The sequence below is a fragment of the Colias croceus genome, chromosome 25 (genome assembly GCF_905220415.1).
Source record: "Colias croceus chromosome 25, ilColCroc2.1".
Taxonomy (NCBI): Eukaryota; Metazoa; Arthropoda; class Insecta; order Lepidoptera; family Pieridae; genus Colias; species Colias croceus.
This window is the reverse complement of record NC_059561.1, coordinates 3,535,151-3,554,471: the sequence shown is the minus strand read 5'-3', so window position 1 is coordinate 3,554,471 and position 19,321 is coordinate 3,535,151. Positions and strand designations below refer to the sequence as shown.

The 19,321-nt window shown below is 32.9% G+C and overlaps 1 protein-coding gene across 1 annotated transcript in view; it reads left to right on the top strand.

The window, feature by feature from the left end:
* The window catches only part of LOC123703101 (laccase-4-like), a 101,445-nt gene extending 98,221 nt beyond the window's left edge, over window positions 1–3,224 (top strand). The window contains exons 10-11 of the mRNA XM_045650984.1: window positions 1,353–1,539; window positions 2,028–3,224. Of these exons, the coding sequence (XP_045506940.1) occupies window positions 1,353–1,539; window positions 2,028–2,764 (924 nt within the window). The 3' untranslated portion in view covers window positions 2,765–3,224. The remainder of the gene's footprint in view (window positions 1–1,352; window positions 1,540–2,027) is intronic.
* Window positions 3,225–19,321: the final 16,097 nt, after the last annotated feature.

Here is a 19,321-nt window from a genome sequence, read left to right as displayed (position 1 = left end):
CTAGAATATGGAAGTAATAAATCTGATGTTTGATTTAGACAAATGACTGATACTGATTTAGTTTAGGACTTTGAATAAACTAATTGTATGTAATACTGAAAAATATAATGCTGCATAGTAATTATGGTCACGGATGAATTCTACATATACCCGTGGCCCGGTCGTTGATGCGGCTTGACGGAACACAGTGGGGATTTGGTCGGTAGGAATCCGATATAACCAACGGCCTCTTCCCCGGAGGCCGTGGGTATCTACTATCTATGCAAGATTTCCCCACTAAAAAAAAAAAAAGGTACATTAATTATTATGAAGGCGAATGACTTAATTGTACTAATGTTCACTTTGAACACGTACCTAAAGGATTTGGGAAAAATTAATATTAAAATATAACCAAATAACTAATAGTTTGCTAAAGCCAACAAGTTAGCCGTATAAATATTTTCTAATTCCAACCATAAACTCCTGGTTTAATTTAATAAAGTATCAAACCGACACTTAAACTTAAAAGACGGGCAAGTGAAAATGCTCCACATAAATACTAGTACAGAGGCGACAAAATTTCAATTACTTTAAAGCCAGTCTAAGCTGCGTTAAGTATTGGTTGGTTTTAAAGTTGCCAAGCTATTCCACTTTATGGCATCTAAGTGAGGTTCAAACGCTTTTAAATAAGTTTATTTACTACTTAAACTTTAAAAGTGACTGTAGATAAATTGTTTTGAAAGCAAATGATTACACAAGCAATGAATTTGCGTTTATTGCAATGCAATTCTTAGTTGATTTGTATTCAGACTAACGAACTAAATGCACTGGTGCTTAAATCAATAATACTATTGATTGTTGTTCTCTCGATTGAAATGAAGTATATCAAGATGTATAATGGAATCACAATATAGGTTTATTTAGTCATGAAACAATACTTTATTGTAGAATAAATAATGAATCAATTACAATACTCTTATGGATTTAACTTAACTATTGTTATTAATGACTGAAGGCAATGGTACAAATTTGGAATCTTCAAGAATAAAGATTGAAAAAAAAATATAAATTTCTCGTTTATTGACCGAGAAGCACGCTAACATTTTGATAATGTTACTCCGATAAAGGTATATAAAATTATCAATATACCAACTATATTCTATTATTATTCCAACATAAATCCCAATATTAACTTGATATTTAGTTCTATAGCATTCAAATGCTTTATAAATGAGAAATTTAAAAAAGGGACGTCGCGTCGCCCCGTAAATGCAAAAGACTCTGCTTCGTCTAATGATTGCAATTTTTGTTCGTTTATCAACCAACTTATTAAATTGGTAAATGTCTATACTTACATTACTTTTTTATTTCAGCAACTAAACGCACTAAACAAAGGAGAAGAAGACGATGAAACTATAAGCGTAGCTGAAATGAAGTCACTAAAGGGATACGACGATAGTCTGAAAGAAGTGGCCGATTATCAGTTTTACGTCGCGTACGACTTCTATCCTAAGAACAATTCGCATTTTCATAGATCACCTTATTATGGGTATTATCAAGGTAAGTGAATTGGAAAACTTTAAAAGATGTTTTTACAATTACTTGCGTCGATCAAATGATATTGAAGATAGAACTTTTTATTTTGAAGATGTAAATATATTTTTCCGAATTTTGCCATAAATTGTAAAATAATACAGTGTTCATCAAATTTTAATCCACTCTGGATATCTTTTCAATCTCATATTTAGACACAAACAATTTTTTTTTTTAAATCAATAATTATATACCTAAGCCAATATGTGTAAAGCGAGCAACGTCAATCTAAGTGTATCTGTGTAAAAACATTTGGTTTATAAATTAATATATACTTTTCATTTTTTTTTTCATATTGCAACTCTCTTATAAGTAATGTAAAAATAAATCACTTTAACTTAATCGATAAGCGATATTAAAAAAATATACCGGCCGATATGTGAATCTCCTCCTTTTTTGAAGTCGGTTAAAAACATTTTCGATAATATTATCATAATTTATTATTTTTTCCACAGTTCCCGAACCAGACAACCGTCTATACACACCACAACTAAACCACATCAGTATGAAAATGCCGTCCAGTCCCTTACTAGTATCACGACCATCCTCCGATAACTTTTGTAACTCCTCAAGTATAGCGGAATCTTGCAAAGAAGGCTTCTGTGAGTGTTCCCACGTACTTTCAGTAAAACGTAACGCAGTCGTAGAAGTTATTATCGTAGACGAAGGAGTAACTTTCGATGCAAATCACCCTTTTCACTTACACGGACATTATTTTAGAGTAGTCGGTATGAGACGATTAGCTAGCGAAATAACAGTAGATGAAATCAAAGCGTATGATGCCGCGGGACTCATGAAACGTAATTTAAAAAATGCGCCATTAAAAGATACAGTTACAGTACCAGATGGTGGTTATACGATAATAAGGTTTAAAGCTGATAATCCTGGATATTGGTTATTCCATTGTCATATAGAATTTCACGTAGAAGTCGGTATGGCGCTAGTTTTTAAAGTAGGTGAGGAAAAAGATTTCGTACCAGTGCCTAGAGATTTTCCAACCTGTGGTAGCTATATGCCAGATAATATGTTAGAACATGAAACTACACCTAAACCTAGCGATAATCAATATATTTCTATTACACATTGGTGGCCAGTTGTGTATCTTAATAATACTAATTCTTCTGCCGTTCAAATCACATCTCCAGCTTTTGTAGTATTATATATCTGGCTAATTAGAATTCTCATAACGTAATTGTTAAAATTGGTCTATTTGTAAGGTTTGAAATGTAAATTGTGTGTCGTTTTCACTCCTTTGTCAGTGGAACGAATTTGTACTTATCAGTAATGTGCTATGTTAATTTATTATAAATAACTTTTATACCGCAACCAGTTTTATTTATTGGACAGTACTTAGGTTCGTGTTTGTGTATTTATTCCGTTTTTGGTATTTCAATATTGAATGTCGAAATATTATCGTGTGCTGTATCGATGTCGGCTTCTGTAAATATTCCTCCGTCTGTGATCTTTCCAAGTGCCTTGCCAAAAATATGAGACATTTTGAAAAAATGTTATATTTGTATGATTATGGATGTCGCTGATGATATGTGATATTATTTAGTTTTAAGATAGTTTTAAGATTGTCTTGTATTAAAGATGTATTAATAAGTTCCAAATATGATTAACTGTGAATTAAATATGTTTGTAGCATGGAATTTGTGTATTATTTTATCCTTTCCTGATATTTTTTTTACATATTATTATAAGTTTGATCCTTTGGATCAAACAATTTAACACTACTAAGATAAAACCAAAGATATTCTTCTGCGCAATAACTTTAAACTATTGCCCTTTGAGAAGATTTCCTCTGTTATCCTTTTTGATTCATAATTTACTACAAAACTTAAAAGGGGTTGCTATAGGAATATATTAAGCCTAGATAATTGTACGGTAGGCTTTGTATTTGTGGTGACTATTAACTAATGCAATCGTTAACGAAATTAAGTTCACTATCTCTTCTAAATCTATACTAATATTATAAAGCTGAAGAGTTTGTTTGTTTGTTTGAACGCGCCAACAATCTCGGGAACTACTGGTCCGATTTGATAAATTCTTTCGGTGTTAGATAGATCATTTATCGAGGAAGGTTATAGGGTATATTTATCATCCCGCTACGACCAACAGGAGTGGAGCCACGGGTGTGAAACCGCGCGGAGCAGCTAGTTTAACTAAGTATAAAATTACAAATTATAATAACAGATACAAATTAATATGATAAAAACATTTGAAGAATAATTATTGAAACTATTAATTACAATACTTATTCATAATTATATTTTTTTTAAACATAAGTATTTTCTTGTTTCTGTTTCGAATGTAGAAACATACTTAGAAGTATAATAATTATGTTTTATCCATTATTTTATAGCCACTAAAATCATCGTCATCATCGTTTGCAAGCGCTCGAGAACATTATAATTAATCAAATACTCATTATATAATTTCAAACTATTTCTAAACTGCAAGCCCAATTTAACGATTTAAAAAAGTAACCAATATAATAGTCTAGGATGATAGCATCCACATATCACTTGCTTAGAATGCACAAAAATCTATAGATCCATAGCTAAAAGAACTTTGCCAATTAAGATAACATGAATAGAACTAAATCAAGTCGCAAAAAGAGGGGATCGAGTAATAAATATCGGTAAAAGATGGCTGCCGTCTTGGAGAAAAATAGGCTTTGTTGGTTTTATCAGATCATGCTAAAGGGTATAGGGAGGGTAATCCGCTTTGAATATGTGATAACTGTATTTATTGTATGTTGATCCTAGTATCGTACCCAAATACGGTTATTAGCATGTTGGTATGGCAACTATATGTATCTACAAACAGCTGTTCGTTTAAAAGCTATTTGCACTATCAATTTTTAATTGGATCATAAGTTGTAGGTATTATTATAAATCAAAAAGCCGGGACTATACTGTCGTTTAATTACAATATTTAATTATTATTAACTATTATATTATAATAGTGTTTGTAATATTATAATATCAAAAATTAAATTCGCCGTCCCCGGATAATTGTTTTACTGTTAATACATTATTGAGCTCTACCTAATGTGATTTATATTCTTTATATTAAATAGGTACTACTATTTCACATCGTGGTCCACTCTATGAAGAAAACTAAGTATACAAAAAAAAAAAAAAATTGATTGAGCTAAAAAGTAAAAATAAATATGAGATAGTATATTATTAACATAGCACCCGCATTGCCCTCGATTCATTGTTTACGCATCTAGTCTGGATTGTTTGGATTAGTTTAGGTTAGGTTTGTATGAACACCCTATGCTCGTCTGTAATAACGTAATATACAAATTATTATTTTGTAAAAAGCAATATGCTTTTTTAAATGCACCTAAAAATGTTGGCCTTTTCTTTAAATTTACGTATTGTACAATATAATATTATGTTTATTTGTTTACTTTACATTTAACGAGAAAACTATGAATATAAGCAAGATAAACTAACATAAAAAATGTTTTAACGAATTTCACCAATTGGGAAATGGTAACTCGTTAATATAGTCCCTATAGTCACAGATTAATAGTAGCTAGCTATAGTATCTGGATGATTAAATAACTAAATCAACGCTGTATTAAAGATGACGATAATGTAGTTTCGTAATATTTAGGAACTGCTGAAAATTGTGATTTAAACTTTCGAAAAAATAATAATTACTTACAAAACAAAGAGATTCAAGTTTTTTCTTACACAATCTTAAATGAAGATTTTTTCAAAACGTAGCTGCTATGAAAGTAAAATATGACAGAAAGACAACGAAATCATACATTAGCATACAATAAACGCATGTGCATATTTTATGCCGTTATGAAACGCCTTATGAAATATCTGGGACAGTGTCATGGTCGACCCCACAGAACGGGAGCGGTCTTCTTTGACGTAGCGAAGGCGTTCGACAAGGTCTGGCACAACGGTTTGATTTACAAACTGTACACTCTCGGCGTGCCAGACAGTCTCGTGTTCATCATACGAGACTTCTTGTCTAACCGGTCCTTTCGCTACAGATTAGACGGCACGCTCTCGTCTTCACGTCCCATCCAGGCCGGAGTCCCTCAGGGCTCCGTCTTGTCGCCCCTCCTATTCGCGCTATACACTAGCGACATCCCAAAGCACGATAAAGTGCAATTATCCCTCTTCGCGGACGACACGGCACTCTACGTGTCGAGTCCATACCGCAAAAGAATAGCTCCACTCCTACAATCCGCGACCGATGCATTAGGCAAATGGTTTCGCAAATGGGGTATCACTGTGAACCCCGACAAGAGCGCCGCCGTGCTCTTCAGGCGCGGCGGCCCCGAGGTCATAGATAGTGTCAAACTCTATGGCCAAGCCATTCCATGGCAAAAGCACACTAAATTCTTAGGCGTCACTCTAGACGCACACATGTCATTTAAAGCCCACATTAAGGCAGTCCGTAAGAAAGCCAGCTATGTCCTTAGCCGGCTCTATTACCTTATTAACAGACGCAGTAAAATGTCCCTTAGAAATAAGGTGACACTTTACAAAACGGTGGTCCGTCCAATCCTCACTTATAGTAGTGTAGTTTTCGCGCATTGCGCTCCCAGCTCCATACACAAGCTCCAGACGATTCAGTCGCGGTTCATGAGAACAGCGACTGGAGCGCCCTGGTTCGTGCGTAACGTGGACCTACATAGGGACTTAGAACTCCCCACCATAGCCCAATGCATGAAGCAAGCGTCTAAGCGCTACTTCGACAAGGCTAAAAACCACCCTAACCCATTGGTGACAAAGGCCATCGCATACGTCGCGAAACCCGATCCCACTCATCGTCGTAGGCGGCCGAGACATGTCTTGGACGACTCCGACGATGATATTACCAAAGCTAACGCACGGCTAGACTCGGCGATTGAAGCCCAACGTCGAACAAACCGCGACACCGCACACACCACAGCAGAAAGCGTACACCGTCTTCGCCGGCGAAGACGAGGTCCCTTGTTCCGCGTTCCCGCGCCCACCCGGGTGAGCGCCCGTCCGATTAGGGCCCTTCTGGCCTCCTCCACTCAAGCGACAGCTCAAGCCGAGGTTCGTGGTCCCCGTCAAGGGGGGACGCCCTTGTGCATGTCGCTACCAGGGTGAACCTTCAGTTCACCCCTGCGTCCGCGTTAAAATGTAGAAGCCCTTCTGGCTAACATTGAGAAACACCATACAAAAAAAAAAAAAAAAAAAAAAAAAAAAAAAGTGTCATGGTCGTCATATTTTATAATCAAAAAACTGTAGGCGCAAAAAATTCATTCCATACATTTTAGCTTCTGAATTATTTGAATCTAATAAAGGTAGCAGATAAATAAACATAAATAAATACCTCTTCTTCTAGATTATTTAAAAAAAGGATTTATAAAACATACAGTATCTACTCAAACACTTCATTATAAGCATATTATAATGTATAATACCAGGTGTAAACATACGATTAAGTATGAAATAGTGTAATTTACATGCACACGGTAGCAGAGTACGAATTTGTGGCCATAAATATTATAGTTGTCGATACACACTGTGTTTATTTTGCCACGATGCACTGTGCACACAATATTCTGAGGCAGATGGTTTTTGTGAGAAAATAACATAGGAAAAATGGTCAATGACGAAATTGTACTTCAAATTAGATTGGCTATAACAGGGATTTTATTTTCCACATTATCATTCTATGGACAGTAGAATTAATTGGCTTATTAACTTATTTAAGAAAGAGTATTACATATAACTAAAACAAGTAAAAATTATTATTAAAAAAACAAAATACCCGACTGCACACTAAAAAAAGAGTGATTGAAATGGATCTAATGATACCGCATACATATTTTTTTAAAGGGAAATTTAGAAAAAATATTATTATGTCTTTATCCCGTGGGACTTTTAGGATAAAATGTATCCTATGACACTCCCGTAATCAAGACAAATCTAACGATACCTCATACATCAAAATCCATCAAGCCGTTTAGGCTACAGGTGGTCACAAAGGAAAAGACATACATACATACTTACATACACTCGAAAAACAGCCCTCCTTCTTTGGCAGTCGGGTAAAAAATAGAAACACGATTAAATACAGCGAAATTAACTGCGTTCATATGCACATTTCCCACGCCTGTCAAAAAACAACATCTGAAGATCATTATTGATGTAAAGGTTAAAATATTGGACTATTCGTTATTTTTACTGAGCCAATTAATAATGCACTGTATGAATAATTTAATAATATATTCAAATTTCAAAGTTCACTTTTCGCAATTCGGTATTTCGCGCTGTTTCTGACATAATTTCAGTTTATTCCTCCACAGTTGAAATAGATCATTTAAAAGCTGTTATTTCTGTGCATATTTACCTACTATTAAATAAGTTTCATTTTAATTTCTTTAGCTATATCAGGTCATTACAATATTGAAATTTCATTAGAAATTCCAATCTTTCAAAGTTAATAAATTGATGAATTTTAGCAAGATTTTTTAAAATTAAGATCAATCAACTCTGCAAGCAGGCATTTTATAACTTATTTTAATTAAAATAAACTTCGATAAATTTTTATTTTATAACATTAAAGCGTATTTATAACATTTCTTAAAAATTGATAACTCAGTCAGAATCAAACAAGTAACAACACATTTATTATAACAGTTTGTAAAGAAACATTCAAAACAAATAGAAATTTGAGCACAACGCTCTAAGCTTTCGCATTGAATTACGAATACAGGGACGTCGTTATAATAATTGGGGACCATTAGCTTCAACTGTCCCATGCAGGTTGTATTTGAGTCAAGTGACCGTGGGTAATGCTCGCTTGTTACAAGGACATTAGGGAGAATATTGCTAAATACGAAGTGTTTAAAGTTATTTTAAAGGATAAACGGGGGAATTTTTACGACAGGTAGACAGGATTATGGTTTTTATTTCACTTTTATAACTTAAAATTATTTTTATGAACTGTGGCACTCATTAAGCACATGTTATCGACATTACAATATATTTTATAAGTTAAGCACTTAATGCAATTTAGTTTACAAAAATAGTCGTTTTGTTGCTCAAAAATAGTATAGGTATTTGTAATATTAAGTCAGAAATTCCTTATTTATGAAGAGTTACACAATAATTATATCTATCATGAGCTATCATTAGCTTTTTCAAAATTGATAGTACCTACCGATGTATATGAATTAAATTAATCTTAAAGGAATCCAATTAAATCTTACTAATACTTAATACATATCCTTAGGCTTCTGCGGTTTTACTAAAGTGTATTCATTAAATATAGAAAGGTTGGTCGAGCGAGTAGGTCTGTAGGTTACATGATAAATAAATTAACTATTTTAGCTGTATTAGATCTTTGGTGTAAAATAAAAGAGGCGTATGTAGGCGGACGTATTTTAGTTTGATACAGAGAATAAATGAGTAGTGTTCTACTCAGCATGTGGGAAGGGATGTTATAGTTCTTAATTATTATTTACTAGCTGCTCCGCGCGGTTTCACCCCCGTGGCTCCACTCCTGTAGGTCATAGCGTGATGATTTGAACACATTTTGTATGAAAAAATCCTTTTAAATATGTAATAACAGGTACCTATGAGAATACATCGCTCCCAAAACCAAGCAGTGGCCACAAATAAATTGTGCAGAAATACTAGCAATGCCCACTCAGGATATTTTCAAAATGGACGGATTGCCGAAGCGGTAATGTCTGACCTTTTGTGGTGTGGTACAATTTTTGTGGTTTGACGATTTTTTAAATTAATCTTTGAAAGGAAATTGTGTTGGTTTCCGACTTTAAGCACTATACACATATTGGCAGAATTATCAGCATTTTAATCAGGCTGAGCCCCTTCGCAGCCATAGCAATATAAAGTATACTAGGTACCAATTTACCTATTTGCGTTTTATTTTTGTTAAAAATGTGTTTAAATTTTACTATAGGTATAGGTAGAACCTAATATGTATTATTCTAACAACATAAAAGCATTAATAAACTAACGTGTTATTAATAAATCAGCGTAAAAAATGTCTGTGACACAAAAAAAAATATGTACCATGAAAAATGAAATGAAATAATTTCAATTTTCGCAAAAAAATTCTATGGATACGTTAGTTTTTAGTTTTCACATTACCTATATTGTTGTAGCAAAAAATGATAGCACTATTTGCCTTATTAAATCCAACTAAATCGCTTGCACCAAACCTTGAGCCACACAAATGCAAGTCATGTCTCCCCTGCGGCTTTCACTTAGTCTCAGAAGGCATTAGGGTCCTTGCTGTGAATGTACGGTTTCATTGCTTTCTGATGAGGAAATGTAACTATCGCACTTTGAATGTAACTTCTTGTTGTTTCGGCGATTCTAGCCAATATTACCGTTGTATGTGATGCGCGAATTAAGAGGATTTCAGGGAATTTAATAATGCAGGATTGTATGCAATGTTTGATTTTCGAAGAAGTAAATTGTTGACTGTTTGTGTACAGAAGCGAATGATGTCGGTATTGTTGCCTTTCATTATTGGTAGTTATATTAAAGTAGGCGTATGGATTATTCCTTAATTTATTTTGAAATAGGTATATAATAATTATGGCTATAATTTACTATTTCGTGTCAAAGTAACTAGCTCTACCATAAATCAGAATCTAAGTATAAAAAGCACTGCCGCGTATATATTTACACTAGCTGCTCCGCGCAGTTTCAGCCCCGTGGCTCCACTCTTGTTGGTCGTAGCGTGATGATATTATAATATAGCCTTCCTCGACAAATGAGCTATATTACACCGAAATAATTTTTCAAATCGGACCAGTACTTTCCGAGATTAGCGCGTTCAAACAAACAAACAAACAAACTCTTCAGCTTTATAATATAAGTATAGATATGCAATTATGCATATTAGAGTATAGCTCAACACAGTTTATAAGTTGTGAAACAGACTCTATCATTACTACGTATAGAGATTTCATTAGTAAAATTAGGAAGGGATAATTATTAAGGTAGCATCTAAAATAATGATTTCAATCCGTTACGTAGGTGAGCTGTCCAAAACTCACAAAATAATGCTTCCAGAGTTTACACGTGTTTCTGAGTTGTGTGGCTTTGTAACTTCCTAATGATAAAGTACTCAGGGTTCATGTACCTATGTGTGTGTAGTTGTTTGTGTGTTCGAGTCTTATGATTTAAAATATACAATAGTTTATGGGGTCCTATAGTACTTGTCATAGTTTTATGTATACGTAAATATAATATTATGTACAAAAAGCTTGTCCAATATTTATGTCACGTTTTTTTGGACAAAAAGTTTGTTTAGAATTATAAAAAATTATTTGACTTTTATTAGAATACGTCTGAAGCATAAAATCCTTAATTATTATGAGAATAAAGTTTAATGAAACTTATTTTTACAATCGTAACCGATATCGATAGGTACTTAACTTTAAGAGTTTCAATAATTGAAAAGGTTTAATCTTTTAAAATCAATTACTTAGATGAGAATCAAATGTATCTTGCAGACATTCTATTTGATAAGGATAATAAATTAAATCGTAAGTATTGTTTCAACAGTTTCACTATTAAAAAGAGTACGGGTCGGATCTCGCGAACCGAGAGTTCCGTACAAACATGTTTTTTACAAGTTATTGTATGGAGACACCCCTTAATATTTTTAAGCTATTGCATAGCTTCTATCGCGGGCCTTGAGCGCGGGGACCGAATCGAGAAATTCCGTAACAACCAAAAAAAAAACCTCACGCTCCCCACTCCGACGGGCGGAGGTGTGGCTTGAAGGCATGCTATGCAATAGCTTTACCGCGGCAGTCCCCGAGTGACACACGTCGTTTTTTTTATTATTTTTTTTAAATTTTGTTTTTTTTGTTTTGAGATACAACCTGGAGACAGAAAGACAGACAGCGGAGGCTTAGTAATAGCCTAATAGGGTCCCGTTTTACCCTTTGGATAGGGAACCCTAAAAATCGATTAACAGATCCGTTTCGTCTAGACTCATTTATATAAGTTTCAGCTTACTCGTGTTTGTTAAATTACGTTCAATTTGTATCGTATGTGCAAGTTTTAATTAATTTACTTCAAGCGAGTTCATTTTGGGTTTGTGTTAGACTGTTACTCCATGGCGAATACTAAGATTTAGATTTAGTGATGTGTTTAGATTTTGGAGAGAACAAGATAGTTTTAAGATTTGGAAGTTTTATTTATTGTTTGAATTTACGCATGCATGTACTTTATCATGCATGCACTTTATCATGCATGTACTTTTTCATATTAAAAATCTATTCAACTGATTCAACTTCATCGGTTGAGAGCTATTTTTCATCAGTCAACGAGTTAACCCGGTCGACCCAGTACATTGGTATAATATAAGACAATTAAAATACAATATAGATAGGGAGGCGAGGTAGCTAAATGACGTAATTCAACGGCGTCGTCGAGACTTATCAAAATCGAAAGAGAAAATAATTTCGAAAAGAAAAGCTTCTATGGTAAAAACCATTTTAGCGGTGGGTTTGGCGTGTACGGATTTTCAAAAATGTAAAAAAAAAACAGTTACTTGGGCATTCTCGAGCGCGTCAGATATTCATACTACGTATGCCCCAAGTCCCTCTGATAACAACGGTATACTAATCTGCCGGTTTGCGTGGTGGGGCTAGGCATATAAATTCGTCAAAAATGCACAAAAAAAAATTTACTCGAGCGCGTCAGATTTTCGGAAGGGGTGTTAAGTAGGCCCCAAGGAAGCTCCCCTTAAAAAAACTGACGATTACGACATGACGATAAGTTATGATGAATTTATGAAAATGCAGAAAAAAAGAGTCCTTTTGAAATACTCGAGCGCGTCAGATTTTCATAGGGTAGGTTTATCTCGGTATCCTGAAAGCATATTTTCTTAATCTGACAAAAATATTGGTGGGTTCGCTTAATCTGACCGAAAAAGGTTTGTGGGTTTCTTTTTTTTTAATCATCGTTATTTCATATCAATTTTTCTTAACTCCCTCAGTTTTCGAGATATACACAAAAAACCGGGAGTTTAACTTTTTACGATGCTTCAAGTAAAAAAAGTTTTAACTTTGGACAAAAATGAAAAGAGACCTTTTTTTGTAAAATAAAATTACCTTTTTTGTTTATTTAAACTTTTTTTTTGGAAAAAGTAAAGTTCGCGACTTATATGCTGCAACGCGTTTTTCGGAAGATGAAATGGCTCCTCCAGACTTCCGGTCATGCGGAAACCGGCAGATTTTGTATTTTTAGTAAGTTTTAGATTATATTCTTCAAAATAAAAATAAAAACAATCGCGCTCGAGAATGCCGGATTAACGTTTTTTTTTCTACAAGTTCGCGACCCTATAACTCGGCGGCGTCAAGGACTTATGGTCAGATTAGTTAAATTTAGTCTTAAAACACTAAAATCAACACCCAATATCTTAATCTGACGCGCTCGAGTATTTCAGACTATCGATTTTTTTTTACTAATCTGATCGTCTATCCTAGGCGCGCGTCACTACATATAGAGCTAAATAGTTAACAAGGTTGTTCTATTAGGTCTAAGGTATCTCTCATATCTTAAACTGCCACGCTCGAGTATTACAGAAAATTCCCCTCTTCGCCTCCCTATCTAATATAATAAATATAACACGGTTGAAATGATATAAGTAATTTCGATGTCTAGTATTGTGTTTGCAATCACATAACACCAAAGAAGATGAGAAACAACAATATTTATCACAAAGTGATGGATAATCGACCTAACAGTGATTTTCGTCTCTAAAAGAAATGGAAGCGAATTCGCTCAGCAAAGTAATTATTTTGCGTTATTCTAACCTTTATTTGAAGTCTGAATTATTTGTAGCATTGTTTTGGTAAGTTATTAAAAATCAATAAGAGTCACATCATTGTTTCACTCAAATCAAATCTTGATAGACATAATTACAGGATAATATTTCAAAGTTAAATATTCAAGAAGAATCATAATAAATCTTCGTTCATCATAAATCATTTTAAATAATAATATGAATTCTCTGAAGGATTAGTTGAAAATCTATTGTAGATTTTTCAAACAGGTCTTTAAATGTAAGAAAAATGTGAAATGGTTTATATAAGCCATAGATATATTATTATGATAAATGCGAAATTAATTCTGTATGAATCCTGTAACGTTACAACATATTATAAACTGCTAAACCAATTTTAATAAAATTACGTATCTAGCTATACAATAATATATAGTGGACTGTGGGAAAGCAGTTATAGAGAGTAGCAGTTGGCAAGTAGTAGTAGTAAGGATAGTTTTTATCGTGAGATATAATTTTATAAATTAAGGGGTTGAATAGTATGAATGAAAATTTGAATAAAGTCAAACATAAAAACATTTACCTACCGAACAAAACTAAGGGACTGCATAGAAGTACTAATATTTTTCTACGAATCAATAGTACTTCAGCTGTTACTATAATGAGCGAAATACCCGAACGAAGCCGCGGGCTATCTAGAAGACTATAACCAAATTACAAGGCTGTACCAAGCATAAATTTCCAAATTATTACCATACGTTTTATCGCTCGAAGCTTAATTTACTTCCCTCAAAGTTTACAACACTTAAACCGAATCCTGATTAGGAAGCTAATGAAAATTACTTAACTCCGCTCGAACTTAGGACTCCGAGTTTTGTGGCTTTTACAATTTTATGACGCACTCAGAGGTATTATGCTGTTTTCTGGCGGAGTATAATTTAGATAACTGTAAATATAGTATTGATAACGATTGTTTAAAGTTAAGAAATGTTCAAATGTTTGTACAAGCTTACTTATGAAATAACTATGGTTAAATTAAACATCGTAATCCAAGTGGTGACGAAAACTAACTTTTTTAATAAGATTTTATTAGCATCATCGGTATGTTTGTATGTAAGACTCGTTAAGATTCTGACCCACTTGAACAGACAGATTAAATTCAAACATTGTACACTTAAAGCGAAGATTCAATGAAAATACAATAATTTTATGAGTTTAAGCGTATTTTTTAGTTTTTATAAAATACTAGATTTCCGCCCGCGGATTCGCCCGCGTTTTGAAAGAAAAAAACCCGCATAGTTCCCGTTCCCGTGGGATTTTCGGGATAAAACCTATCCTATGTGTTAATCCTAGTTACCCTCTATATGTGTGCTAAATTTCATTGTAATCGGTTCAGTAGAATTTGCGTGAAAGAGTAACAAACACACACACACACATCCTCACTAACTAATCCTCGCATTTATAAATGCGAAAGTTTGTGCAAAATATTAGTAGGATGTATTATTTATTTTAATCCATTCTGTACGTGTAAGTACCTAAAACAACTTTCTTTTACATCTATTATTAGAATATTTAACACAACATTCAAGACGAATTGTAATCACTAACCAAGTTGAAGAATGTCGGCGAACAATGAAATTTCCAGAACGAAATAGGTGAGATTGTTCCAAGAAGCCGCGACATCGTTAACATTATGTGAATTTCAAATGAGAAAATTTAACTTGAGTACTTCGAATTTGTTGAATTATTGGGTTAAATTTAAAAGATTTTGCTGTTAAATCGTGTGAGTTTATTTATGTATAAATTGTTAAAATGAACGTATAAATTTATATCTGGAGATATATTTTACGACATACGTCGCTCATAAAGTTGGACAGGCAGTGATTTTCCATTTGGTGTGGTACTTTAGCAATATGAAGAGTTAGAGATTTTAGGTTATTTTTGTGGTTATTTTGCTCTTATAGATCAATTTATAAGCAGAGATGGTCATTCTACATGTTTATTGTATTATTTCACTTGTAATAATAATATTAAGTATGTAGATATGCGTTGAAATATTTTTATCCCAGAGATAGGTATTCCAAGAGTGTAATTTTAGAATCCACCTACTCTCGTTTTCAACTCCTATGATTTTAAATAAATTTCAGTAAAGTTCGAGATATAGATTTCACATTTTTTTCTTTCTAAAGCATCGTCCATATATTTGTTTTCTTAGAAGATTTATTCAAAAGTTCTACCACGAATATAGGTTAAATCAGTAATCACTAATGCGTAACCACGGCACCAAAGAGTCACTTTACATAATGTTAATTGAATTTACAACTCAGTAGAAGCCCCGAGGCATGATACCTATTTCGTCTTTGTAAAAAAGCTATTTATAATGTCCCTAAGGAATTTTCCAATTACTTATACCCGGCGCGGCCTAAGATGATCCCTATGACACTGACAGTTATTCTCAAGAGACAAACTTGTAATGGCGTCACCATTAAATTAGAAACGTATTGGAGGCGTCTAAAAATGGCATTTATTAATTTTTACGTAGCTTTATGCTATTACAATGATATTCCGTTGGCATTATAACAATTCTTAACATTTACGAGAAATTATATCAATCTGACTTTACGTTTACGTCCTTCAAAACTTACATCGTTGGCATTTATCGACTAGTGCGGAAAGTATCGATAAACAAATTTCGATAATGGAAACGAGTTCACATTTTTTCCATGCTTAAGCTATAGTTCATTCACTATTGAATGGAACAGAAGATCGCAGCATAATTAATTAATTAATTTCCGTTCGCGTTAATTTACTTACCTATGATAATATAAGTTATAGAAAAATTAAATGGGGGATTCCATTTTCATGATAAAATAATATACACTGTGTTAAACGGGTTAAAAATTACGAGAAAATGATAAGGTGCATTTTTATGTTTTGGAAAACTTTCGTTTTACTTACCGTTTCGTTTACATAATAGACGTTAAAAATTCATTTTATAATATTTGTAAAAAACATGTTTACCGACGTGGCTGAATGCAAACCACGCCTTTGCCTATAAAATAGTAAAGTATCGACACGATCCATCATACGAGCAATCACTAAGACGAACTGTCATAGGGATCATCTTAGGCCGCGCCGGGTATAAGGGTCGCATTGACTTTTGGCCGTGATGACGTATTGAAAATTTTTAATACGATCCTAAAGTACCATTAAATAACTAAAATTATTTTTATGTAACACTGTTTCGGCAAACGTTGTTCTGACTCTTATGATTTAGGGATATGAAAAAAAAATGTTGTACGATTCTTAGACCCGATTTGCACACAAAATTTCACGAGAATCGGTCTATCTGTTTCGGATGAGTACGGTACATTGTGACGTGAATTGTATATAATATCTATATAGAGATATTTACCTATAAGAAGATAAATTTTCATTCATCAATAAAATAATCAGAAATTACAGAATTACAATTTTATTATTAGATTACGCATAGAAATGTGAATAAAACAACCTTATTTCAGAACATTAGTTAGGAAGAAAAGTCGATCAGCCGTCCAGCTAAGATTATATAGAACGTCTTTATTATCTCTGAAGATTACGTAAAGGTTAGCCCGCATGGATGAGATAACATATTCCATCACAATAATATAGTCTTATACATATACTAGCAGGCCATGAATGCAGAGAATAATTAGATTTATAGACCTTCAAATTACTGTAAAGTGTTTGGATTGTCTTCTTTCTAAAATAAATTGTCAAGATTAAAAATAGAAGTATATATATATTTTTTTTAATTTGTCATTATTATATTACGTCATTTATTATTGTCCAGAGCTCAGAATGAATAGAACTTAGAATAGAAGAATAGAAGAAAAATGATTTATTAGTTTAAGTTTGCTTTTCAAAGAGGTGCCTTACCTTGTTTTTTTACCCGAAAACGTGTGATACGTAGGTACTTTTTGAATAAATTATTCTCTACATAAACAAAAACATCTGTATTTTACTAAAGGACATTTGTTCAACAGAACATGTCGCCCATAGGAACATCTCATTACACACCACAATCTGTAGGATATTTCATACCCCCATTTCGGAGGCTTACATTTTTCACTCCATTGTCCGAGCACGAATTACACGAGCGTATTTGTTTGGGACTAGTCCTTACAGACCCCTATTGTTAATTGTAATTAAAAAGTTTACAAAGCCAATTTAGGGTCGAAATTAAGGTTTCAATGTAGCTAGGGTAATTACGCTGATCAAACTTGTGCAAACTGTCGGTGTAATAAGTTGCTTTGTGTGGAGATGTGAAGATTGATTTGAAGGCATTTCTGGGAATTTCTTTTAAAAACTATAAGGAGAAAATTACATCTTACTGTATGCAACATAAATATATTGAAAAATATGATCTTCTTTTAAATATCATGACAGATAATATTGTGTATGTGACTGCAATACTTTACCAAGAAACGGCAGCAATTTTGTTTCCGAACATAATATAAAATTACAAAATTTGGTACTACACTGCAACACACACAAACACATTGATATACTAAGCAATAGCAATAATTGATATTTTTTTTTTAGCTGCATATGAAATGAAGTGTTCATCCAAGTGAAATGCAGATTCAATCCAATACTAGCATTTACAACCATAACTTGATGCAAATAATGTATTTTATCACCTTATTAACATCATCGGAGAAGGAACGTATAAAAATATTCTTTCATATCACATAAAAAGCAGGGGGGCGAACATATTTTTATCACGGTTATAACTCTGGGGCATAAAATTTATAAGGTCAAACGAGCATAAGGTAACAAATGCTCTACCTTAATAAATTATTGAATTGCGCCCTGCGTAGGCCCCGTTTTATTGCTGTACTCACTGTAAGGTCTATTATTATGTTTTTTTACATATTGTTGTCCTACTTTCTACGTGTATGTAAATAATAAAACGATTTTTGGCTCAATAATCAGGTTGGTTTTAAAATACTTTACAATTTTATTGTTATGCATGTAATGTTTTCGTAGTAGTAGGGAAACAATTTAAATTACCTTTTTTCAGCTGTATAAGCCTTTGTTTCATTAGAATCACGGTTACTTCTTGAAGCAAATAAAATAGGGACACAAAAATAGAATTCCAAACCTTTATGTTTAATTAATATTCTGTTGTTTTGGTTTGTTTGTGGTTCAAACAACAATTAGGTCTGCGTCAATGAGAAATATTTACCTACTTTTAGATATTTATATTATTTCAAGTTATTTACTTATAAAGGTTTGCGTTGAATTTTATAATCATTTGATATAGTTTAATGGTAAATGTAAAGAAAACCTTAGCTACTTTTCTATATCTCCTTTCCTAGAAAAATACAAAAGATAATACATAATATTATGGAATTCGTAATTTTGCGTTTTCTTATATCCCTGAAGATTTGTAGTTTCATGCCTGTCTTAACGCTAATAAAGAAAGAAAATTATACCAGACTATACCTGAGAAAGAGCACGTTACGGTTTTTTTACTTTTTTTATTCATAACAAATGGTAGGTTTCTAAATTATACTAATTCTAAAAATGTAACTGTAAGTTTATGAATATACTACGTGTATTAAGAACATTCTGGAATTCTTACATTACATACATAATTATATTATGCACGATACGTTATTTTTTTATTTCTTTTTTTATTTATATCACAGGCAGCATTGCCCATACATTGTTAGTAGTACTTATTCTAGTGTTAGTTAAACTACATATTATACTTATTTTTAGATTTTAGAGTTACAAACCATTTTTTGTTGATAAAATTGTGTACATTATTGAAAACTTATAAAATACTATTATCATTTTTATTATTTCTATCCCCATCCCATTATTACCCAAATGTAACAGTAAACATTTTCAAAAGATGTGAATAACCTAATGTCTTCAAAACAATTAAAAAGAAAGC